Below are 27,369 nucleotides of genomic sequence, written 5' to 3' on the forward strand. Positions count from 1 at the left end.
CTCATAATAATTGACACAACTAAATAGCACAGTTAATTGGTTTTGAATTTATTCAGTGTTTACAACTTATTTTTTAATTAAGGATAAGGATGTTGGACTTCAAAGATGTCAGTTTTGTGTGTTTTACTTTTTAAGTCTAACAATATCTGTAGGAAACATTCTGGCTTCCAACAATATGGGTCAGTAAACCTAGTTAAAGTCTTAGAGAAACTCCCAAGTGTTTTCCCTGGTATCTTTAATATGCATGATTTTCTTGTTTATTGTTTAATAAATTGGTAAAGGAAATTAGCTAATCAGGGTACCTTCTTTGGTGTTATGTATGGGTTAGAATGGTCGGACTTTTGTGTTTTCAAAACTATGATAAATTATAAGGTCCATATATAAGTCCCTAAATGCAGTTTTCTAAAGTAAGAATCTTATGTCAGAATTTGATTGCTTTCTTGGCTGTGTATTTGGTACATGCAGCTCTTGATTTTTGAAGGAGTAATGGTAGCTTACAGTGTAAATATGATCATGGGAATGCTTATGCTTTTCATATATTTGCTTTACAGTGTGATTTTACATGTCTTACACATACAGCAGTAATTAGGTTGTATTTCAGATATCAAATCAGCTGATTGTATGTTTCACCAGGATATGTCGAAGTAAAAAAGTGCTAGTAATTTTTGGGATAAATCCAATTCCCATTCTATTACCTATTTGAAAAAAAGGAAACATCATTAGACAAACAAAAGACATTTAAAAAAGGAACTGAAATGGGGTTTCTTTATCCCATAAAGAAACGGCCACCCTAACATACGCCCAAGCTTACCACTTCCTAGAGGCAGATTTGCTGGTGAGCACCTTTAAAGGAGCAATATCATAAAATTAATTAAAGGAGAAAGTTCTGTAAAAATGTAATATGCCATTAAGACATTTTCTGATTTACATCAGATTTATGTAAAGGTGGTTTGAATCTGCCCCTTTGTGTCCAGCTGGTAACCTTTTTCTAGATTAATTACGCAGAGGCCTCTGAAAAATGTTAGACATTTGAGAGAAGTTGTGATTTAAGAGATAAAGGGAACCTGCTGTGGAAAGTGTGGCCATATGGCATAATGACATGAACCCCGCAGATCTAATCAGAAGGCCCCGGCTCTCACACAGGTTTTGCCGCTATCAGTCGTGTAATTGTGGACAAGTCATTTAACCTCTCCAGCAGGGTCTTTGCCAATACAGGTGTGTCTGAAGATGCTTCAAGGATCAAATTCTATCATTTTATTTTAATCAGAAATTTAAATAAGTTTGTTGCCATTTTTGGTAAAAATCATAACTTTCCTTGTTTCTGCAGTAATCAGTTTGGAAAGATGAATTTTTTGTGCAGATATTAAATTCTACAATTGATTTCTATTAACAAAAGATTACATCCCAAACTGTGTATAACATTTGTGAGGACCAAGTAAATTACTGCAATTAGAATGAAGCTGTGTGTTTTGTGTTTCCCTTTCAGAGGAATCTGTTTCCTTTAAAAATAATATCCTCATATCTCCCTTTATCATAATGGAGTTATGTGTTTCATTGTCTCTTAAATATAGAGAATACTTGATTATCTAAAGTGGAATCTTTCTTGGGTCAGTCCTTTCTAGTTCTTAGAGAATACTATTTTTATATTACCTGTGCTATTATGCTTGCTTAAAATTAGCTATTGACTTTGATGTCTTGTGTAGTGCATAAAAGGTAGCATGTTTTCTTTAAACACTAATTTCCTGTTTTTTATAGAGAAATTTTAGAAAGACCTCTAAAAATAATAGTATCAAGGGTCAAACATACTATTCTTTCTGTTCAATCTCAGAAATTAGTGCCCTCTGCAAAGGCCCTGAAGTAGCAAATGCTTTCCGCTTAGAGAGTTTTGGTCTCTATCACGAGTCCTCCTTTCTGGCATTTGTATTGAATCAAATAAATAGATGTGGCTATGTTCTAAGCTATAGTTTGTTGGTTTCTGAGTTTTCTAGTAACTTAGTTGTTAAGCTCGTATGTATTAGTAATTAGACTTCTCTGAAAGATTTATAACCACTTGTTTGTTGTAATATGAATCATTTTATATACATTGCATGCATTTTACCAAAGGTTTTCACATATACTTAATTTTTTAATTATAATTTTAAGTTTTGTGTTTTTATGTTTGCAGTGGAAAATTGTAATTTACCTAGGCTGAAAGAAGGCATAAGATTTTTATTTTCCTGCCTTATATATATCAATGTTCTAATGGACACATGGACACCTATTACCAATCCCACTGTGTTGGTAGTATCTCCTTCATCCTAAAATTTCAAAACTAAGCCACATCCAGACTTAGCACTCTGATTATTCCCTGGATACTGAATTCATTCAAAGTAATCAGACAGAGTAAACTTTGGTAACAATCTCCCCTAAAGGAAGTCCATGTGTGTAGAAGGTGGTTTCCAAGAACAACCACTTCTAGAAGTCATAGCAGCTGTAAAAATACACCTTCAGTTGATATGCAGCTTATAGTATAAGGGTACATGTATTTGGTTTTACTTCATCTTCCTGTTTTTCTTTTTTTCTCAAATTACTTAGATGTATTTTCTTCTCATTGTGGAAGGAAAGTTACAAGTTAGAAGTTAGAAGGAAAGTTCCTATTGTGAAGGAAAGTTATCACTGAAAAAATGTAGAAGTAAATCTTGTACCAGTTTAATGTCTTTTAGGAGTGGGAGGGGAATGTAAAGGTGTTCTTAGTGGTGATGGAAGGATGGTACCCTGTGTTTACCTTCCAGGTAGGTAAGAAGCATTGATTTTGGAAAAGATTATTATTTTTTAAAGATCTTAGTGATAAGTGCATTGGTGGTTATGAGATATTTCAGCTGAGAGGTAGCAGAAAATCAACTATGTTATGTTCACTGTGTTAAATCTTCTATCATTTTTTGAAAATGAACCGTTTTAATTATGCAGAAATAAAGAGCACTTAGAGCAGTTGAACACCATTAGAACTGCTGGTTCAGAATTAAGAAAATGAAGGTTAACTAAACCATTCACAGTGAATGTAAAGTTGGTATTTTCCCCTGACTTTTATAGCTATCAAACCACAATCTCAAATCCTTAGTATTATGTAGATACATTCAAATAAGAATTACTTAACTGTTCTTTTTAATATAATTTTGTATTTGGCTATTTTCAGAGTTATTTCTTTTTTTTGTTTGTTTGTTTGTTTGTTTGTTTGTTTGTTTCCTTTTTTCTTTTTTACCCAAGTGTTTACAAGGTTTTCTTCCCTTTCTTGATTAGAGAGCTGACTCATTCCAAGAGGTAGCCCAATGCCTGCTGCTTCATCAGAAACATGACCTGGAAAATCTGATATTTTCCTGATATTTTTTGTTTTTCAGTGTCCACATTTCAAATATGTGGACTTCTGAAGAATAAATAAATGAATTAATTCATGGAACCCTTGAGTGCTTGTTAAATAAGAGGTCAAGTAATGCAAGCCTTTTATTTTTGTTTATTTTGAGATGGTCATGTTATCTTCAATTTGCTAATTTAAAATTGTATATCAAAAAGATTTTATATTTGACTGTACATGTTACTAGTTATTTTTTTTAAAGTCAAAATTTATGAGTCAGGCATTGTGGTCCATGCTTGTAACTCTAGCACTCAGGAGGCTGAGGGAGGAGGATTGCTGTGAGTTTGAGGCCAACCTGGGTTGCATAGTGAACTCAAGGCCAGTCTAAATTACACAGGGAAGCCTGTTTCAACAAACAAATAAGGACAAAATGAAAATGGAGATTTTTTTTACAGAAAATTGCAATAAAGGTACATATTGTGACATTATGATATGCAAGGACATGTTATTTATTCCAGCTCTCATCAATAATTGAATGTTACCATTCATTCACCACCGTCCTGAAATAGAATGTGACTGGCTTTTTAGAGATACTTATAAATGAGATGACAGGCAACTTTTTTTCTGAAATCACATTCTCAATTCACAGAGAAGCACGCAGTTACATAGACGTTCGTTAAATGCCACAACTGCATCCTCATGAAGAAACGGAGAAGTGCTACTCCAAGAATAGCCTGTCTCTTAGTCAGTACCTTCTTCCATCTGTCTATTTCAGTACTGTTTAAAAGTCTTCCTGACACCTGGGTTTGCCTCCTTGAAGACTCTCAAAAAAGAAATCAAACTGTTAAAGAAATTAGGTGCACAAACATGAAATATACAGTGAAAACACAGAAAGTTGCAATATGTCACCCAGCCATATAGACTTTAAAAAATGTGTTACGGACTAGAAGCTTCGTTCTACAGTAGTCCCCTAGCACCATAGGTGATAATTTCTGGGTCCCCTGATGGATACCTGAAATCACAGATTGTAACAAAACCTCATGTACTGTTCTTTCCCTATGTACACATGCACAAACTGAGAGCTTTTTTCATTTTAAATAAATATTCCCCATGCTCTATGACTATAATGTTTGTCATTGTCATTTTGATATATGACAGCAAAGCTAGCACAGATTTTTTTTTTCAAAATTTCGCAGATCAAAGTTTCATTCTATCTATCTTTAAAGTCTCAGCATACAGGTTTTTTTGATTTTTAAATCAAGAGCTTTTACTGTCGCTTGCATTACTCTCTCATAGCTTCTCTTTGGCATGCCCAGATTACCAGCATTTCTACTTTTGGGTTTTGGTATATTTATTAAGTAAAACAAGAGTTACTTGAACATGAACACGAATGTTAGAACAATCAGTTTAATAACTGAGATAGCTACTGTGTGACTGACAGGCCGGCAACGTGTATGTACGATGTTAAAGCTCTTGGTTGTGGGCAGAACACTGACATTTTATCATGCTACTCAGCATATAATTTAAAGTTTAGAAAATTGTTAATTTCTGGAGTTTTTCTATTGATAATTTAGATTTGCTTAATTATGGAAAATTTAAAGCATGGAAATTGAAATGCTGGATAACTACTATCATGTTTTGAATACACTATAAACTACAGAGATGAGATTGATTTCTTTAATCATTATATCAAGACTACGTTGTATCTAAAACTACTGGAGTCCCCATGTGGATTGTTCTCTTGATTCTTTGTGGGTGTGTGTGTGCATCTGTGTGTTTTATATTTATATGTAATTTATTAACCTGTTCATCCAAGTTATTCATGTCCCCATTTGTGCATTCTCTGAGCCTGAAGCTGGTCTGTGTGCTGTAGATAGTACAAATCGGTGAGCAAGATGTTGTGCTTACACAGCTGGTGTTCTTCTGGGGGCAGTGAGACTTGTTCAGTAGGAGTGTGATAATAAGGTTAAGATTATATGCTTAAGGCTTTGGGCCATAACAACTTCAGATCTGACCTTTATAATATTTGATGTCTTTCATATCTGGTGTGAGTTAGAATAGAGAGCTCTGCAAAGGCAGTGATTAATATAGCCCAAAGAAATGAGAAAATCTTGTTGAAGATTTGGAATTTAAGCAGGGGATGAGGAAGAACATTTAAGGTAGTGGTAACTTAAAGCAGGTGGGTGTGAATTTGGTTACATTCAGGATATTAAGGAGAATAGTTGTACTGAGGGTGTTTTGGAGTTTTAAACAATTATGGTATCTTTATTCTGACTTTGAAGTTTTTGAAATATAACTAGGAGAGATGGGCTTAATTCTGGACACCTTTGAATACTATACCAAGGGTAATGGCATCTAAATTGTTTTAAGTGTAATCTAATTATTTTAGATCCTCAACAAAGAGTGGTAATTAACGATGTAAACTAATGGATATGGTACCCTTTCATAAACACAGATAAACACAGGACTATATGGAAATTTTTACCCTAACCGTGACTGGAAACACATGGAACCTTTGTAGTCATGAGTTTTCTCGCTGTTGCATAAGAATGGGGGACATGTCCTCTGGGACTCTGGATTTTATATATATATAGATATATATATAAATGATACTTCTCTGTATCTCTTCAAGAATTTACCAACCCGTGGCTTTGTAAGTTTTTCCTATAGGAGTTGTGGTCCTTAATGTCAGCTGTTTGTCACATGGAGTTCAGAGAGAGACAGGCCAGTTTGAAGAGCTGGTGTCTCCTGAAGCACTGAAGATGTTAAGTGTGAAGTTACACCGTGTAGTTGTGTGGCTGGGTGGTTAAAGGACAGCCTTATAATTGAAAGACGTATCTTTGAGTCCTGCTTCTACTGTTCCTCTGTGGGATTCCAGATAACATGTTTAACTTTCCTAACTACCTTTGTAAAATTACCAGTTCACAAAGTTTATAAATAACAGAAGTGTGACAAGGAGCTACTTGAGATTATATTCTGTAAAATATTTAATAAACATTCATGATTAGTATTGCTACCACTAATGCATAATTTCCCTCCGATTCCATAGTGGGTATACGAGAAAAGAACAGAATATTTTCTAGGGTCTGGTCTCTTTACTGGATGCCCGAAACTCATCTGCAAGGTGCAAAATGACTTAACAGGTGTTTGAATTCATTAGATAATTATGCACAATTTTCTCTTTCCTTACAGTGTCTAATGAGTAATGGAAATACATAATAAAGCTTAATTTTTATTCCTTTATACCCTAATATTTGGATGGCTTATATCTGTTTATATTGTCAAAGCAATCAGATAGATGAGTTTATTTGAGATACAGTGCAGAATAGAACAAACACTGATTTATTAAGAAATACACTCTTTACTGTAAAACTTCTGGTGTGTTGTGTTTATTAGTCATTATGGAAACAAGAATAGGATAGAATTTCTTGCTACTACTTATTTGGATTAATGTCTAAATAAAAACTTTCAGTGCCTCTTATAATTTTTGTTATTTTCTGGCAGTCAGTTCACAACGCAATGTTGGTATTTATCATTTTTGACTTCATTGTTGTTTGATTTGCTCATAGTATGAATTTTCTGTACTTTTGAGTGTTGTTGGTGTTCAAATCGAAGATGACTAACAAGGAACAGAGATGAAAGGAACAGAGATGATCAAGGCATATGAACAAGAGCTCATTGAAATAAGGAGTGAGAGCCTAGAAAAGTGGCCGTATGATATTCCCAGCTACACTGGAGACTGAGGCAGGAGGATCACAAGTTTGTAGGCCAGCCTGGGAAATTTAGCAATATTCTGTAATAAAATAAAAATTTAAAAAGTGCTGGACGTATAGCTCAGAGGTGAAGTACCCAAGGGTTAAATCCCTAGTCCTGCAATTAAAAAAATAAATAAATAAATGAGGAAGTCAGGGATTCCTGTTAGGTATTTTAATAAATTCCTTCTACTTCCCCTTTTGTTTTGCTTACTCCAAATGTAGAGTCAGTCATGCACCTGGCAGAAACTTCTTGCTTGTCTCTCAGCAGGGATTTAAGGGCCATGAGCCAGTCAAAAAATGATTGACATTTCATTCAGGGTCCACTGAACCACACTTTCAAAGCAGACAGAATCCCCAGCAGACTAAGGCTTTTTGGATTTAGTCCAATGATGATAATCTATTAAAACAAGTTGTCTAATCTTATGAGTTAACTTGAAAGAGAAGTGGATGTGGAGTGAATTGCAGAATGTTTGCACGTGTAAGTTCAATTTACTTAATTTTAAATAATTAGGGCCTGACAATGATTAGTGCTAATTGGAGCTGTGTTGAGGTAAAAGAATTATCCAGATATGTTTTGAAGGCTCATGAGAGATTTATATACTAAATCTCGTTTTACTCTAGGGTTTTTATTGATGATGTAAAAAAAATCAAAGATATACATCTTAATAAAAAGCACTAAATTTTAACTGAAACTGAAGAAATTTGAAATCTATTACTTTAATGATAGCTGCAAAGGCAAGGCATGCTTAAACAAGAAGACTAATGGTAAGAGCTTTAATGACCTCAAAATAATTAGTAAATGCATAATTCTTTTTTAACTCATTTGAATTAAGATGAAACTTTTGGATTGCATTGAAATCTGTTCAAGTGGAGTGCAGTGATTATGTGAGTTGGTTTTCAAATGCTTTTCTATTTCAAAAGTAGTTATTTATAAACTTTCTGATTTTAGTTTCCATATACAGTACCATCTTTTAAAGTTGGTTTATGATCAAAACTGGATTTCAAATTTCTCATTAGAAAAGGGAAAAGACAAAACTGGGTATATTACAATTACACAAAAATTTCATCTTTTTAACTAAGTAGCCACCACCACCAACAGTCTCTTAAAATTTGTATATTTCCAAGTTGTTTGTTGTAAGAATACATTTTTGGAAAGGCTATCAAAATAGAGTGTGAATAAAGAAGCTTTTAGTAGTTTTGTTTGTTCCCAAACATTTGACCTGTGGCCACTTGGCAGCTACATTAATAGCTTGTATTTGTTGTAATAAGAAATATGCAACTATTTTATCATATGTATGCATAAGAGAAGGCTACACTTTTGTTGATTAATTTTGGGTAGTAAATGTAGATAGTTAAAAAATGCGTGGTTGATGGAGCAAATAGTAGTGCTTTTAGAAAACTCCCATGTATTTACAGTAAGTAAGTATTACTATTCAGTGTTACTATTTCACCCTTCACACAGAAATTCACCTTCAGGGTAATAAGATGCGGTGACCTGAAAGACAACTCCTTTAGGTAACTCGAATTAACTTTTTGTCTTTTTCCGTATCACCATCCCCAGACTCAGTTTTTGTTTCTGAGTTGTTTTCAAATAATTAGCCTTAGGATACCTTCCATATCACTGCTTTTCTACTTCCTACATGTTTTCCAATATTGAAGGGAGCAAACAAAAATTGTACAAGCCAACAGAGATTTGGAAATAGAGGGTTTTTTAGTCTTAATTTTTATTAGTACCTGTTTGCATGCATAATGATTACATTCATCATGCATAGTTAGCACGCGTGCACAACACATCTTCATTCTTTTAATTAATCCTTCCCACTGCCCTCTCTCGCCTCTGTCTTGGTCCTCTTCCCAGATCTTGCAGATCTTTTTTTTTTTTTTTTTTTTTTTTTTTGCTGTAATAGGTTCTAGTAACCATAACTCCCTTAGCTCTTCTGATGTACTTGTAAAATTGGCATGACCATCTATTTAGTCTGTTTTTGTTCCTGTGGGCATAGGGGTAGCGAATAGGTGATGACCCCACTGCTTGCTCAGTAAACCCTTAATGTCCTGTTCAGCTGGCCTTCTGAGGAGTCCCGTTCTGTTCTGTTTGATTCTGCTCGGAATGACTAATAATTGAGATGCCACAGTGCTGTCTGGGAATTTCTGAATAGTTCAAACCAGTGGATATTGAAAAAGAGATGATAGAATTGATGAATGCTTTTCCATGTGAACATTTTCTTCAAGAAACTATTTTGCTTCAATAGCACACTCAAGAAAACTAGTGTTATTTTAAAAATTGGTGGGGCATTTTGAGAATTGAGTTATTTTGCATAAGATTTAGATGAAGGGCTACATGTTTATCTATGAGAAGCTATAAATAAAACATCAAATTTATTGTTTAGCAGACAATAAAATTGTAAGTACAAAATAGAGTTGGAACATATTCCCCTATAAAAACACTAAAATTATATTCTTATAAAGTGAACATCCATAAGCTGCCTAAGCGTATTAAGTTGTGTTTGTAGATATAAAATCTTCTTTTTTTATTGGTGTCTTTTGTATTTTCATAGGAAAACTCCCACAGTCATTAAGTAGCTGTCTATTATGACATCTTTTTGAGAGAAGGCTGCTCTATCTTAGCCTCCCCACTGAGTGCAGTCTCATTATAATTTGTCTCTTTATGTTTCCAAAATGCTGTGCTCACATGCTTAACTCATTAATGAGACTGAAACGCATCTCATAATGGCTGGTTTGTGGCACAAAAGCCACACAGAGTTAAAAGAATGTTGCAGTTTAATCCATTGGCGCAGGAAATGCATTTGCAATGCCATTGGCCAGTTGAAAAGTTCCTCTTCCAAATTCAATTAATTGTGAGCTCTTTGAATTTTCTACTCCCCCCATTAGGTATTTTCTTAAAATACTGGGGAAGAAGTTTCACAAAAATCAAAATGTTTCGCCAGTAAGTCAAAGAGAAGTGTCGTCTTTACTTTTGTATAAAACATTTTTTGTCATTGTTTATTAGGTCACAAAAGATATTTTCTTCACATATTTTCTGCAAAAAGACTGAGTTGTTTTGTGGCTAACCTGATTTGACCATAGCGCACTGCCTGGTGGGAAGTGTTAAACCTCTTATTTTAAGCTAAACAAGATTACTCTGAAGGCTGGCATTCAGGGGCTTTTAGTGTAATGGGCTAGGGGCTGTGGCACACCCCTTGCAGTTCCACTAATTGAACTCTTTGGGTACTTGAGTTTCAAATAGTCTGCTCTAGAAGGAACTTGCCATGAGTAAGAGAGAGACTGCTAACTGCTTGATTTCCCCATGTTAGTTTAATGAGGAAGAATGGGTCACCATGCCAACGACAACACCATAGCAATGGTTTTAAAAGCATCTTTCCTTGATATTTGCTTCCCATGTAGGGGTTTATTATGTACTATAAATGCTGTCAAGTATCAGACAAATAGAATTTGATATCATAATACGTTATATCATACAATGCATATAAGCAGCTGACCACAGTTTGAATTGTACTTCATTCTGTTTAGAAGGCAGTTAAATGTTAATACTGAATGTGTTAATTTTTAATTGGCTATTTTTCTGTGCCAGCAGCTTTCAGATATTGATTCTAACAAAGCTCATCTATTTAATTTCAGTTGGCTTCTAAGAGTTCTTATTTTAAATGGTAGCTACCATTTTTAAGTAGACTTTGGTTTTAGCGTTATCAAAAAAATCTAAGGACAGAGTATTCTCACATCATATTTAGTTTCCTGTATTTTGAAAAGCTTGCATTAATGTAGTATATTTGTAACAAATTAGTGAACTAAAGCTGATACCTGATTAACTGCAGAGTGTAGTTTATTCAGATTTTTTTTAGTTTTTACCTAAAGTCCTTTCTCTCTTTCAGGGTACCATGCAGAGTACTGTCTTGCATTATCCTCTTTTATCTCCTTAGGCTCTTGGTCATTTATATTCCCCAAACTTGGTTTTTAATGGCTTGAATAGTTTTGAGGATTCCTAGTTAGATACTTTGCACAATAATCTTTATTTAGAGTTTGCTGGTTTTTTCCTGAAATGGTTAGATTGTAGTTAAGGGGGGAAGCACACAGATGTTCACTTCTTCTCTGCCAGTGGTAGTGTTTTTGTTTCTTTCACTGAGAAGCTCTTTTCTTTATCTTCCAAACATTTTTTGCATTTTACCCTGTAGGAAGAAATCTTCCGTTCAGACCACATGCACATAGTGGTTGTTATACTGAGGTGAAGTATAACGTAAATTAACTCACCTGCAAAGGAGATTTGTCTTGGTGTATTCATCATAGTATTTATTCATCATTATGGATTCATGAATACTTATTTTATATCTTGGGTTATATTGTTATCTGATAGTACTTTACTTATTTTTGTCACTCGAATTGCTCCAACTTTGCTTTGGGGAGTTCCGTGACTTAGTTCCTACACCGCTTGGGCACTTTGCTGTCAGTTTCACTGTGTTTAGAGCGTAAGTGCTGCTTCGTCTCCTGGCAAAACAGGATGCTACACCCTTATTAGTACGTGTTTTTGACCCATTCCAAGAATCATTTCATTTCTCCTAGGAGCTCTGGTTTTTTAATTACAAAGTGATTTTAGAAATGATAATGTGAATACAAGGTAACATTTAAGGAAAAAAATTTAAAAATTAAATTTTAACTCAAATTAATGAAAATCTTTTTAAAGTCTGATTTAAAAATAGAACATTGGATTTATTCTTTGTATATTACATGTTTTACTATTCAAAGTAACATAGTCATTGCTTTTAGCTGGTAGTTTACATAATAATAAAGACAGAATATTTTCGAATAGTCTAGTAGTATTATAATTGAAATAAGAATTCCCTGTGTCCTTTTACACAAATATTGTTTTAATTTTTTAGATTTTATTTAGTTTTTGGTACCAAGAATCAAACTCAGGACCTCACTCTTCCCAGGCAGGTGCTTGTGGCACTGAACTCTCTCCCTGACCCTATGGTTTAAACTCTACTTAAATATCATGTATATTTTATTTTATTTTATTTTATTTTATTTTATTTTTCTGAGACAAAATCTCACTATGTAACTGACTTCATAGCCCGGATTGGCCTCATATTCCTAGCAATCCTCCTGCATCAGCCCCCTGAGTACTGTGAGTACAGCATAAAAGCATGTGTCATCAGAATGCTTAGCTATCCTGGATTTTTATGACCATTGTTACCATTCATGAAACTTTGCTTAAATAATAATGTATCTATGTAAATGTCATAAGTAAGTTTCAATCTATAACTGCTTTATTAAGCTAGGTTATATGTTTAGCTGGCAATGCCTTCATGGTTTCTATTCGTTATTTGAACTCAGTGGGAAATGGTTATTGAATATTAGAGTCAGCTTAAATAAATGAAGAGTTATTTATGATGTCCAAAAGTGGACTATCCTAGTAAATCTTTATACCCCTAATACTAAATTCTTTCCTCATAAAGACAAGATATGCCCATTGATTGACCTGCTTTACATCTTTTCAAATACCAAATATTAAAATTCTTTTATCAGTTGGTATGAAAAAAGAGGTTTATTATCTTGTATAAAGGGTAATTACTAATAAGCAAGCCTACTTTTCTTTTTTCTTGTTTTTTGGAACCAAGGGTTGAACTTGTAACCTCCTGCTTGCCAGGCAGGCCCTGATGCCGCTGAGCTAAATCCCCTGCTGCTTACTTTTCTTTCAAAGGGAAGTAGAACTTCCTTGACAACTTGGTTATGGCAAAAGTTTGATGAATCACTTTAATATGTTCTGAAAAAATTCCTAATTATACTTTTAGCCATGCATTGTTTCTTATGATATGTTCAGAAAATTGTGGCTTTGTATTCAGGTTTTGAAGTGAGCATTTGGTTTTGGGGAGGAAAGGCCCTGTGAGAAATTCTGCATTATCCATGTAAGAAAAATGTATAACATCAGTGATGCAGTGAGCACAAAATAATTGACGATAATTTTTGTTATGTCTGGATAGCCTTTTCTCTCAGTCTTAAAATTCTGAAATACTGATTGTTATCTGTCTTATTATTATAACTACTCTCATTGCCAAGGGTTTAATTTGGAAGTAAATGAGCCTTATGCTTAAGCAATTTATTCTCATTAGTTTGCCAAAAAGTGAGTCTCATGATGGTTTTAATACTCCAAGGCAAAATGTTTACATTTTTCTGTCATTGAGGCTAAAATACTCCTTTTCAGTTTCATTTATGTCCCAGAAAACCAGAGAATCAGAAGGCAACATTGAAGCTGTCATCAATAGCAGACTTCCCTGAATAATAGAGCGGGGGATATTACAGAGGAGTTAGTTTTATTTTTTCATTTCATTCATTTTCTTTCTTGGATCAAAGTCTTCCACAGAAGAAAATAATTCGCTACAGGAAGGTGTCTCGACCAATTAATAAGGCAAGGGATTCTCCTTAGTTTCTTTTTCTTATTTCAGGTGATGTGTAGGGGGGATTTGGAAGCTTTGTGACAGATTTCACATCATTAGCAAATATTAAGCAAATATTAAGCTGCAGCCGTGTTCTTTTATTCTATTAGTGTGTCAAGAGGGTAAAACTAAAGCTCTCAGCCATGGACCTTACATTCTTGGCTGATTTCATTCTCTGATTTTCTACGTCTGGCAGTTCCAGAAAAATCCCTCTAAAATTTTTTGATTAGAAATATCATAAAAGTCCCATTTAACCTTAAAAAATGAGCTTTTAAAATGATGAAAAAAAGCTGGGCATGGTGGCTTACGCCTGTAGTCCCAGCACTCCGGAGGCTGAGGTGGGAGGATCATTGTGAGTTCGAGACCAACCTGGGCTACAAAGTGAGCTCAAGGCCAGCCTGAACTGCATAGTGAGACCCGTCTCACAAAAGACAAAAAAAAAAAAAAAAAAAAGAAAAAAGAAAAAGACACTTGAACTTCTGAAAATATGAGACTTTTACAAAGTGGATTGGTGTCATTTTGCAAGCAAACAGGTGTATTTATTCTCTTTAGTAAAGAAGTCTTGTCCATTCACTGACTTAAAATATGTCTGATGTGAAATATTTTTGTAAGCATGCAATCATTTTCCCACTTCTAATTCAATTTTTATAATGAAGTTGTCAAAAAAATGTTTTCGTAGAAAGACACACACACACACGCACACACACATGGCTGATAACTAATGCATAGATGAAAAGGTCAAATTTATGTATTGTTACAATCAAATTTGCTGTCTTGGAACTGTGTACAGTTTTATTTACCTTTGGTGCCTCTTTTGAGGAAACAGAGTGAAATTTGGCATCAGGATTTAAAATGTATGAGATGCAGATGGGCAGAAATATTGTTAAAGAGTAATTTTCTTTGAATGCCTACAAATGTCAGGCTCTGTCTTACCTTCTGGGGATACAGAGATATGTCAGTTTTCATACCTGAGATGTGAAAGTGAGTTTTTGGATAATATTACTGAAATTGTATAGTTTTTTTTTAATGAGAAAAATTTTCGAAGATGTGGGCAGATAGAGCCATTCATCAATATGAGGTTTTGCCTCTGATACCTCAATCCATCTCCTTCCTTCAGATGCATTTCACCTTCTCATGCAAATATTTCTAGACTTGGAAGAAAGACAAAAGGTTTTGCATATGTATGTGCACAGGTATAAAAATGTGATTTTCTCTGGAATGTCTTTGTGTTTATAAAAATATTGCATATTTTGCAACATGACAGTCTACTACTCATACTGCTACATTTTGATTTGGTTCATTTGTCTTAGCTGCTATATTATATTTTTATACTGCTTTGTGGGTAATATCCTTTTTCGTTGTTCTGTTTGGTTTTTCTTTTATGAACAGTACCTCATCACCTGGGTATCATGACACTTGACCACAATCCCAGAGTTCTTGGAGGCAAGGCAGGAGGATTGCAGGTTTCAGTTCAGTATGACCTTGTCTCAAATGGATTGAGGATGTAACTCAGTGAAGAAAACCTGGGATCAGTCCCTAGTGCTATAAAACAAAGCAACCAGAAAATGCCTTAAAAACAAGCAAACAAACAAACAAAACAACTCACTGCATTAGCTTTCTAGTATTTAAAGCTAGCAAGTTTTACTACCATGTATGTCATAAGTGCATATTGTCAAATCATAACTGATACAATGTTAATTTTACTGTATATTCTACATTTTCCACCAAAACCATATGATTCATGTTTTCCCAACAATTTGTGTTTGTATGTATATAAATATGTATAAATTTATATGTATATAAATTTTTTTTGTATGGGGATTGAATTCACAACCTCCCTTGCCAGGCAGGCACTTAGCTTACACAGCTGAATTAAATCCTCAGCTATTTCTATATAATTTTAATGACATTTATTTATATTTCATTGTATGATTCTTTTCACATCAATTTATTTGAAATGTATGCTTTAATTATCTAATGAGATGTAGCATCTTTTTTTTTCCTCTGAATTTCCTATTAAAGTGTATTTATGTATTTATTTATTGTGGTACTTGGGATTGAACCCAACACAACTCTTATCACTAAGCTACATCCCCAGCCCTATTCCTCTTTATTGCCTTTACATTTTTGCTTCATTTTAATTTTTTGAGACAGAGTTTCTGTGTGGCCAGATTATAGGTGTGTATGCTACCAGTATTTTTAATATCTTCTATTTCAATAGATGTGTGCGATGGTGCGCATTTATAATCACAGCATTTGGGGAGGTTAAGGCAAGAGAACTGCAGGATCAATTCTAGCCTTTTGTGATTAAGAGATTTTTAAATTTTATTTACAAAATTCTGGAAGCAAATCCTATCTTCTGTGTGTATCAGTAACACTTCACTATTTCATTCATGAATTCTCGTTACAATGGTCTCAGCTCTTGTAGTTTGGTCATCATAACATCATAAGTCATTTAGTATACTTACAAATTCAATTTATCCCATAACCTGAATGACATCATTATTTCTGCTTCATTAGCTTATTTATTTAAAATGAGGAAAAACTCTTAAAACTCTGTGAAATGAAAGTCAGAATCCAATAGCATTTTTGGTGTCAGTACTAAAATTGAGACTTACACAGGTATGAATCATTCTCAACTCTGGGTACATTATATTCACCAACAGAGATTTTACTGAAACAAGGGCATTCATATTTTTAAAAGCTCACAATTGATCATGATTGACTTTGAGGTTTGAAAACTATCTTTCAAGACAGCGGGATTCATCTCTCCTGCAAATGATTTTTTATGAAGCTCTGTGAACACAGGGAGGTTCTCTCATCTTTTTTATGACAGGTGCATAGGTGGTGTGTGAAGAAGTACTTGTTTGATACAGCAGCCTTGACTGTGTGTTGAGTGAAATAATTACGCCTTAGCTTTAAGCTATTAAATCTCAGTGCTTTTCTACTGCTCCCTATTAAAGGTTTTACTCAAGTCATGTTTAAGTGTGTCGCACTTTGAAGCCTTTCCTTGTTTCTGTGGATTTTGCCAATTTTAACTTTCAGGTCTTCGGTGTACACTAATTAAAATGTTAGTTCTTTACCTATGTACACATTTCAGAGGCACCTGTGTTAGATTTGATTCATCAAGCCAAGCACAGAGAAATTTATGGCAAATTGTATGGTTCCTTGGCTCTTAATTGCAGCATGAGAAAAACTGGTTAATTTGATTAAATCCATTGTCAGAGTATAAAGACTAACTTAGAAATGAAACATTTTTATAGTCATCAAAACAAGATTATAAAGAAAAGATTGACAGGATCAGTAAATGAAATTAGAAAGACAGATTTGGTTTAATTGAAATCCCATTGTTTACAGGTGATAATTATTCTACAAAATTCTATGCAAAGGCATTAAAGAAACTTGAAAGTTACAAAATAAAAGTCAGACTGATGTTGAAAAGCAGTAATAGATTACAAGACCTTAGAATCTCTTCTACTGTAAACGTTTTGACATCACTTTTATTGTTTGTTTTTCTTTTATAGTGACTTTTGACTCTTCTAGAACTCTTTTAAGTTAGCCTGCATGTATGAAAGCATCTTATATCACAACTGTTGGTAAAAGTTCTGACATCAGTTGTTTAAATGGAAAACTATTAAAATGTTATCAAATGTATAGCACTACATTAAATAACGTTTGGTATTTATTATTTGTGTCTTTCATTTCATAGTATTTTCTCATTACTTAGACTTCTTATATGATACCATTATTGAATGGTTTATTCCTCATATGTTTATTTTGTAGTTAATTGTATTTAAGTATTCTTTCAGGGTTACAAATGCATAATAATTTTGATCATATCTTTAATCTTTTTTCTAAATATTAAATGGATTAATTATTAAAGATGCTTTTGTTAAAAATTAATGAATAAGGTAGATAGAACATATCTATCTTTGGAAACAAAATCAGATTATGTAATTGTTGTGGCTAACTTCATCTGGAGTTACATAATAAGCAAAATGCCTAAGTTTCCCCCCATACGTGGCATTCTTACCTGATTACACCTTTTGTTGTAATGCATTTTCTCATCTTCTTACTTCCCTATGAACTCCTAATTTTGAGCTATTGGTATAGCTTGAACTAGTATGAATGGTCATCATCATGCTTTAAAACTGATTCATTGGTACAAAATTCAGAATTTGGTCTTTTCAATCATGTCTTATTTATCCACCGTGTCTTGTCGTATTTATCTTTGTCAAATTCTATTTATGTGTCTATCTGTCTATCTCCCTTGTGTATTTTAAAGATGGTCAATCATATGACTGAGTTAGTGAGTTATAAAGTTATTATAATTTCTAAAGTATGGTAATGTGATCTTATTTTCCCCCCAAATTTAAGAAATTTTAGTGCTCTTTCTCAGCAGAGGTTTAACGAGCAATTGATTGTTTTGCAAGATTCTTAGGTAACAGTGAGACTTAATAACCTTTCATTTTACCAGGACAGACCTGGAAGTTAAATGTTAGTGATGGCACAATGTCATATTGCTCTTCCTATCATTAAAAATTCAGCAATGTATTTCATGAATTAATTGAGCAAATGTTTAGTATTAACATTTTTAAAATATCAAGGTACTTAGCATTCTGTCATGGAGAACAAGCATTCTCATGTGAAATTGCCTATAATTTCCATCTGTTACTCTTACTTTCCTAATTCTATAGATTTTTTTTTCTTTTCTTCTATGTTTCATTTTTAATACTCAGAATTACTTCTTTTCAGATTTTTCTTTTCAAAATAATTTTGGAATGTGAAAAGCGACATTATCACCAAAAGCTAGGGGAAGAAAAACAAATAGTCAATGAGTTAAAAAAAATTTGTGGGATTCAGTATAGAGTGAAAACCTTCCAGGATCTTAGGATAAGATCCCATTAATGAGTTTAAAATTGAGAAATAACATAATGTGTGTTTAAAAGATGAGAGTCCCGTCAGGAGAACCTTGTGGTGTTCTCATTTTGGCATTTGGACTAGAGCAAGGACAAAAGAGATGAAAAGAGACAGATTTGGAATATAGTCCCTGAGAATCAATGGATTGTGGAAGGAAGGAAGAGATTCTAATACAACGGTTACACAGTATTACCATAGTCTTAAGTGGAATACAAGGTATTTTCTTTAGTTTGGGGAAAATAAGTCAAGAGTTCTGTTTTGTGCATTTTGATCTAAGGTACTCAAGAGAATATGCTTAATAGGCAATTCAGTTAATGACTGGTGGTGAAAGGTGAAGCAAGAGCCAGTCATTAGCATGTATTAATGATGTTTAAAATCAGGAGTGTTGCAGAGATCATAAGGATCACAGCAGAGGCAGAGCAGAGTGCTGTGGCCTGCATCACTTAGATGCGGGTAGACGTGAAAGAGCCTGAGAAGAATCAAGTGTAGCAATTTTATACAACGCATAAGAATGTTTTAATAGAAGTTGTACATATTTAGGAGATACTGTGCTTTGTGAGCTTCTAAATATATTATAGTTAGTAAATCTTTGGTAAAATTTCAAGGACCATTCTGAATCACATAAAGTAGTCTATATGATGCTGGAATGATTGCTGGGAAATCATTCTAGTTTCCTTTATGTCCTTTCCCTTACTCAGGGCGTGGATCCTTGGAGTCACTGCACACTTGGTCAGGTTGGAGAAGTTTTCCAGAACATTCTCAGGAGTGAGGTGTCCTTTGGCCTTCCTCTGAGGATCTTCTTTCTCTTAAGATAAATTGATTATTAAAGTCATCTTTAATAATGTCAGTGACAACCTGGAGAACCCACAGCAGCCAGGTTTATCAGTTCTGTAAAGAGACTCAAAGCAATGCAGTGGAGACTAGCTAAATGTGCTTACTGCCTTGAATCAGGCCAGAGTTCTGCCGTGTCCCCTATTTTTTGACCTGCCTATTTTTTGCCCCTCAATATAAATTATACAATGAAAAGAGTGGAGCTATTTGGTCTCTGCTGTATCTCATGCCATTGTGTTATCATTTTGGCCTCACACAAGTTTGGGAGAATGTATTTTGAATCCTTTTTATAGAGGTGAAGATACTGACATTTTGGTTATCAGGACTTCAGAAAATAAAAGAAAAGACATTCATGAAAAGTCAGATACAAACTAGAGTCCCACAGTTCTTCAGAGGGTAAAGCATACTTAAAATGGAAATGAAGTCATGTGTGTGAGACATACTGATACGTTCTAAGTGTCCATTAAAAATGTGTTTAATCTCCTAATGCTAAGTGAAATATTCCTAATGCTGTACTAATGACAATTTCCTCTTTCTCTCTTTTGGTTTCAGAGGAAGAACTTGTCTCTTTTTCTCAGCATTAGTTTGTTAACTTTCTGGGGAACCTCCCTTTTGGGTGCTCGGTTATACTGGATGGGCAACAAACCACCCAGCTTTTCCAACTCTGACAACCCCGCTGCAGATTCAGACAGCCTCCTGGCTCGCACGCTGACCTTCTTCTATTTGCCAACCAAGAACCTCTGGTTGCTGCTCTGCCCAGATACCCTCAGTTTTGATTGGTCCATGGATGCCGTGCCTCTGCTGAAAACAATCTGTGATTGGAGAAACCTACACACTGTGGCCTTCTATACTGGACTGCTCCTCCTTGCCTACTACGGTTTGAAGAGCCCAAGCATAGAAAGAGAATGCAATGGGAAAGCTGTCACAAATGGCAAGCAGAATGCAAATGGACATAGCTGCCATTCAGATGTGGAGTTCCGGAACTCAGACGTTAAGCCCAGCTTTGCCCCTAAAGTAGAAAATGGCATTAAAAAGAATGTATCGCAGACAACACAGCTCCCTTCTACAGAGAACATTGTTGTTCTCTCTTTATCTTTGTTGATAATACCCTTTATTCCTGCTACGAACTTGTTTTTCTATGTTGGCTTTGTAATTGCAGAGCGAGTATTATATATTCCTAGTATGGGCTTCTGCCTCCTGATTACAGTGGGTGCCAGAGCCCTGTATGTCAAAGTCCAAAAACGGTTTCTCAAGAGCTTGATTTTTTATGCTACGGCTACATTAATTGTTTTCTATGGACTCAAGACTGCGATCAGGAATGGAGATTGGCAGAATGAGGAAATGCTGTACAGGTCAGGGATAAAAGTGAACCCAGCTAAAGGTAATATTTTATTTTATGCTTTTGCCTGTAGAGTTTATACTTTCACCCTTTTTGTGTCTTTGTTTCCTGCCTTAAATCACGACATTGCAAAAGAGATCCTTTTATGCAGTATCTGTATCTCTTACTCTATATATTAAAAGGCGTACAAACCAATTCAGAATCACATCTAGCAGTTGCCGTAGGGAAATATTTTCTTGTTTATGAGTGTGTCCAGAAGAATTAGAACTGTTACGGTTTTGAAATGTTGACCATCATTAACAATTAAGAAAAATAGTTGGTTCCACCTTTTAAGATACTGGTTCTGTACATCATGTAATGAAATTCAGGTTATCTCATTAAAGTATGCTGTGGCTTTTCTGTTTTCTAAACATATCCTGAGAAAATATCATTTGGGTTGCAGGTAAGGCTACTTCTGAATCTTGGAATTGTCTCTCTAGATGTCAGAGTATGCACTTGTAGGTGTGAGTCACTGTTAGTTTTACAGAGGTTAAATAATCAGGGTATTTCCAGCCAGTTAGTATCTTTTTACTTAGGAGTTTGTAGGTCACTTAGGGAAATAAACTTTTCACTATGGAATGAGAACATTGATTATACCTTTATGGATTTTGGTTAGAAAACTATTTACCAAATATCACAATTGATATCCAGAATAGAAATTAGTTTCATTTGAAATAAAAGTAAATAGCTAAAAATTGTTACAATGGATTCCTCTGGTTTAGAGAATTTAAGCGATGCTGGATACTAGGAGAATGATTGAATGAAAATAAGTACATCATTATTGAAAAAATGTATCATAGTAAAGAATACTAAATAATCTTATTCTTCACAATCACTTTTAAAAATTGTTCTCTATAGTTGCTTGTAGAGCAATTGAACTGGAATTTTCTAGTTTTTTAAACATAATTTTATGTCAATATCCAAATACTGAAAGTGAGAAATTGTTCTAAAAGATATGAAAATGGCCTGCTAATACCCATCAAGATGTATATCCAAAGATCTCGATACTCAAAAGCAACTTTGGAAACCTTGTATCACTAGCACAGATTAACTCGAGTTCAGTGAGCAACTACATATTTCCTTAATCTAAGGAACTGATTTTTTGTAGTTATAATGTGTAATAGACTGAAGCAGTTTTAATGTAAAATAGAAGTATTAAAATGGAGCTAGTGAAATAGCATATAATTCCAGAGCTCTGAAAAATCATTGTCACGTGACATTTTTAGGCGATGAATCCTACAGTTTATTGAATGCTTGAACCCAAGTCTTGATGTAGTTAAAAATTGTTGCCATTGGCTTTTGCAGAATGCTTTTCATCTAGTTTCTCTCTGCTAGAAGATCCAAGTCTACAGAGCAAGTTAATGTTGCCAAATTATTTTCTGTTGATTTAAAAATATATATATATGGTAGGAATTAAAGCAGGCCCCCACCACAGAATGATACTTGTATCACAGTGTTGTTCTGAGGATTAATTAAATTTTTTAGTTAGGCCAAGCTATTACAGGCGGCTAAGATAAAATGGGCTTGAAGATGATAGAAGCTATATTCTTTGATGTGACAATCTAAGTATGTGTCGCAAAGGACTGATAAGATGGCGCCGTGGGCTTTGGGGGTCCCTGCTCCTTTTTGTTTGTTCCCCTGCCATCTCAGTGCTGTCACCCTGACATTGTGGTCCAAGATGGCTCATTATCATGTCAACACTTCAGCTGACAGGAAGAGGAGAGAAAGGGCGAATGGTGGGTGTACCCATTCTAAGAGCATTTCACAGAAACTGTACACACCATTTCTGCTCACAGATCATTGTCCACACCTAAGCACAAAGAAGGCTGGGAATTGTTATCTTTGTCTTGGGAAAGCAAATATCCAGCCAAATCATATTATTCTGAAAGAGGGGGAGGGTGGATACTCAGATACCAGTGTGTAAGTAGAAGTCTGTGTCTCGGAGTAGGAGGAAGCATTTTGTAAACCCGTAAGTATTCTTCAGCCATGGTTAGTATTAATGCTCTCAGTTATAATTCTGGACATAATCTCTTGGTGACATAATTAAATCTCTCTATCATTTCTTCATCTGTATACTCAATTATAAGACTTTCCTTGGTTTCAAAAGTATATTTGTGTCTTCCTCCTAATGCTATAGTTTATACTACTAGCTAAGTGAATGTGTAACTGACCAGTATTATGATAAATCTTTTGAGACATGAAAAATTAAATTTCTGAAACCAGCTGCCCAGCCTGTGCCACAGATATAAATCCTTTACCATCTCAGCTGACAACTCTGTTTTCCCAGCAGCTCTGGGTTCATCTATGCCCTGGGTCATGTCCCCTTCCCCTTTTCCAACCCCAGATCCATTCCATGATTAATTTTCTTTGTCTTCGAAAATACCTCCAGAGCTTAACTATTTTTACCATCTTTACTGATACTGCCATTCTGCAAGCTACTGTCATCTCCCTTTGGGATTTTATATTATTTTCTCTTATGATCACTCAGCTTCTAGTTTCTTGCCTTTTCACACGCCTTGTGACTTTTTATTTCAAATCAGGCTTGATGAATTTTGTATGCTAACAGAGAATTTAGCGTGAGGTTTTATGGTAACCTGGTTAGCAGTTGGGCTGCATACAATGTTTGTTTATAGTCCTAGGAGTCAGGTGTCTTTGGTTGGATTTTGTTGCTTTTTGTTTGTGTTTTGTCTTTGTCTCTTGTTGACTTGGATCTTCTTCAAGGTCTGTGAGTTTACATTTGCATCACTTTCAGCTGTGATCCACTATTTACTGCTTTCCTGCAGTAAAGTGTAGTGGACGTGTCCAAGTATCTCACAAGAATATCTCAGCTTCTCTGAGATAACCACAAGTGCTTCTTCTTACTTTCCTTCTGTTGCCTTTCAGATTGAGACAGAAAAGCTAAAAGCAGCTGGAATGAAAGGGTGTTCTTCTTTCTCAGCTTTGGGACAAGGCTTTAATAAGGTCTTTTCCTAAAGAATCAGTCTTTGGATGGAGAATGCTCTGAACTAACCCCATAAGGTTTAGTCTTTCTCTGCCCCTTACCAGGCTTTTAATGATGAGAACTAAAGGAGCTGTCCAAAATCAGCAGTGAATTGTTGCTAACACTTTCTGTCTCCCGTAGCTCCCGCTCCTGGTAATCTCATCTCTGCTGTAACTCTAGATTTGCCAAATTTCAGAGTGGTGGTTGACCTGAGATTGCAGCTCACTGTACGACATGTCACTGATCCTCAGCTTGTTTGTTTTATTGTTCCTTTGGGGTGTATTTGTGTGCGTGCATGCGTGCGTGTGTAAGAATGGAAATAACAAGATGCACATGCTCCTTCCTTACCATATGACCTGCACCACTGCTTCTATTGTTGTATCCCTGGAGTCTACAGTGAATCAGCAGTCCTGTAACCCTTTTGAAACACATGCCAATATGTGTTAGCCTTCCACTGCCCCTGGTCTGTGACTGCCTTCTTATTTCTTTCAAAGTAAAGTAGGACCCTGTAGATCTACCAGGCTTTCCTATCATCTACTCTAGCCCTGCTTATGCTGTTGATGTGCCCTCCATGTGCCAGGTAAAATTTTGTTCTTGTTGCTTCTTGGAATGTGTTTCCTCAGATGATCTCCTTAGTTTGCATGATCAGTACGATGCTTTATAAAACTGTCTTCCTTCTTAACAGTCACCACTCTGCCTCTCCCTACCGTTTCTTCCCCTCTTTCCATTATTCCTGTTTCTCATAATGCTCACCACTATTTGACATATTGTTGTTTCTGTGTTTATGTGTTCATTGTCTGAATCTTTGTCATCATGCACTAAAACATAGAAAGAAGAAAGGCATTTTTAAAAAGATGCCATGTATGCAGTAATGACAGTGCTTGGTAAATAGAAGGCACTTGGTGAATAGTATGTTGCATAATAAATGTTACAGTTATTGTCCTGCTCCTTAAGGAATTTAAAAATCTGGTTAGGAAATCAGTGCGCATTCAGAAAAATAAAGCAAAAGTGTGAAATGTTACAGTGTTTATGTGCCAGGTACTGAGAGATGATTCATAGTAAGAGTGAAGTCACTGTAGGATTCTAGGACCCTTCCACTTTGATGTGAGTAAAACTCTTTCAATCTAGATTCCTTATTTTTTCTATTTATAACATGCTAATAATAATTCTGGCTACACAAGACGGGCAGCAATCTTCCTTAAGGCAGATTTTTCTTAGCCTGTTATTTGAGCCTAGCAAAAGATTAGAAACCCTTTAAGACCATTCTTTTAGAATGTTTTCTGAGATTACAGATTTAGTTGGTTTTTAAATTTTTCTGTCTTTGAAAGCCTTTGCAAATTTTGTAGTGCTTCAGTCTAGCACGTGCAGGGATAGAATATGATTTGAAGCTTCATGAAACATTATACATTAAAACCTGCCTCCAGTAATGGGTCCTTAGACAGCTGCCAGTCATTAACTGATTGGATGCAAATGATAATGGGTAAGGCCTGTCATAGTGACTTCTCTGCTAATTTATGGTTTAAATCTGGGTAGTGGAGAAATCATAGCTGATTTACACTATATAAACCACAAGTCCTGTCTCATTACGTAGTTGATAATGTCAGGAAAATACTTGACACAGTTGATTACTGTAGTTTGCTGATTTCACAATGACTCTTTGCATTTTTTATGCTTAGCAAACAGGAAATTTTTTATGATTGTTGTAATGAGCATGGCACATTGTGTTTCAAATTTTTGTCCCTTTAAAACGACACATTTCATAAGCCATATTCATTAATATTAGCTTGATAAAAGCATTTTTTAGTTCATCACAAAGCAATTAAGTATATGACCAGTCTTCTTGCTTAGTATCTGGCCTTTGCTAAATTCCCTTGTGTTCTTATCTCTGTAGGAATTTGACACTATTAATTTCTGTTACTGTGACTCTCGGGGCTTTTAATCAGTTTTCACAGTCTCTCTCATTTTCCACAACTCTTTCATCTGTATTTTTTGCCTCTTTCCTAAATTGACGCAGCATCAGATTCTATCCTGAGCCTGCCTTTACTTCCCCTTCTGTGCAGTATCTAGAGCTTGCCTGGTAGACAGTGGACGAGATGGAGATGGTGCTAATAAATGTGCCTTTGACTTTGTAAGTTATGTTCCTGGTAACCTAGTTTCTGTGAGGAGCTTTTCTACCTGGGAATCTGCCAGCCTTTCAGCCTCGCTTCTTTTCTCTAGAACCAGCTCCATATAAACTTCCTTAATAATTAAAGTCATAAAATCATAGGCTAGCAAAATTACCATGAATAAATAGAGCAGTGTGCATATGAATTCTAAAAGGGATAACCTATATGGCAGCATATCTGGTATGCTAAAAGACACTTAAAATTAAGTTAAAGGTTCAATATTAAATCATTTCTGTCTCCATTTGTCTTAGGGGACATATGATTTTTAATTGCCTGAAAATAATTTTTAAAGATAGAAACAAATAGGTTAATCCAAAGAAAATTCATGAGCTAAAGATTATTCATAATATTGATTTCTAATTAATCAGTGAGATCTAGGTTTAAAAGATGTACATAGGATGGTACACACTTTTGAAAAGCTCAGGGTGATTACTCAGGCATGGTGCATTCACTCTCCCCAGTGCAAATGATGTTTCTCTAACATTATTCATTTGGAAATGGAAAAATAGACACAAAATAGTTGTTTTAGCTCTTCAGTGTTTGACAATTTTTCTTCCTTCCTGGATTACTGTAAAATTGATAGTTCTATTTCAATTCCATATGATTTTAAGTTTCAAGAAGTAAGTTTGTTCAAGGAATAGTACTTTTTTTAAAGAAAACAATGGAAAATTGAACTGAAATCTAAACCTCTAAGCCATGTTAAAATTGAAAAATTAATTGTGGATTTTATGGTCTAAGCTCTAATTGAGTGTCCTCTTATTATGGTGAATTGTAATTAAGGAGCTCACTTTGTAATTATATAATAAATATTATTATATTCCTCCAGTAATTTGTCATGGTACTTCCAAGGGAATGTGAGCATTTTTCAAAACAGGCACAGACTTTTATAAAATATAAAATTTCCTAATAAATTAAGGAAAGGAAACCACTATACCATTTTTTAAAAGATTGGGCCAAATTAAAAAGCTATAGAAACACTGATTTTAATTTTTAATAGAGACATGGTAGAAGATAATTCTAAATGAACCAGTAAAGGACAACTGAATAAATAAACAGTAAGAAGTTAACTCGGGTTTCCATAGAGTAAAGGACTGTGTGTTTCATCTTCGCACTATTGAATTGAAAAATAAAATAAAATAATGAGGCTGACATGAGGGAAAATGTCTCATTGGCTAAAACAGACTAAAGTATTTTAAAAATCAGATTTGTCAAGCTATTAAATTAGTGCCCTGTAACAGCATTTAATTCTTGAAGAAATTAAGAAAGTCGTCATTTTTTGGTCAAGGTGGAGTATGCACAGTTCAGATGCATATGGTCTCTTTCGCTAAGAATGAACTAGTGCCTAACACTTCTTACGTTCCTACCTCTGATGACTGTGAGTACAGTTTTGTGCAGACAAAAATACCAGTCAGTAACACAGTTGATACGAATGGTCCCGTGGTTTTTGATAAATAAATGATTGTGGTACTGATGATCTATGTATTTCAGATTACCCATAGCAGAACTTTTGTGATCTTTATGTGTTTTTCAAAACCTGATATTAGCAATGCTTTAGATTATGTTTAT

General features: G+C 34.7%; 1 protein-coding gene across 2 annotated transcripts in view; it reads left to right on the forward strand.

Annotated features, from left to right (window-relative positions):
* Tmtc2 (transmembrane O-mannosyltransferase targeting cadherins 2) overlaps positions 1–27,369 on the forward strand; it is a 372,199-nt gene that overhangs the window by 165,768 nt on the left and 179,062 nt on the right. For both annotated transcript variants that reach the window (XM_063255227.1, XM_063255228.1), the window contains one exon: positions 19,833–20,661. In XM_063255227.1, coding sequence (XP_063111297.1) covers positions 19,833–20,661 — 829 coding nt within the window. The remainder of the gene's footprint in view (positions 1–19,832; positions 20,662–27,369) is intronic.

The sequence above is a fragment of the Cavia porcellus genome, unplaced genomic scaffold (genome assembly GCF_034190915.1).
Source record: "Cavia porcellus strain 051 isolate PalLab524CR breed Dunkin Hartley unplaced genomic scaffold, mCavPor4.1 scaffold_8, whole genome shotgun sequence".
NCBI lineage: Eukaryota > Metazoa > Chordata > Mammalia > Rodentia > Caviidae > Cavia > Cavia porcellus.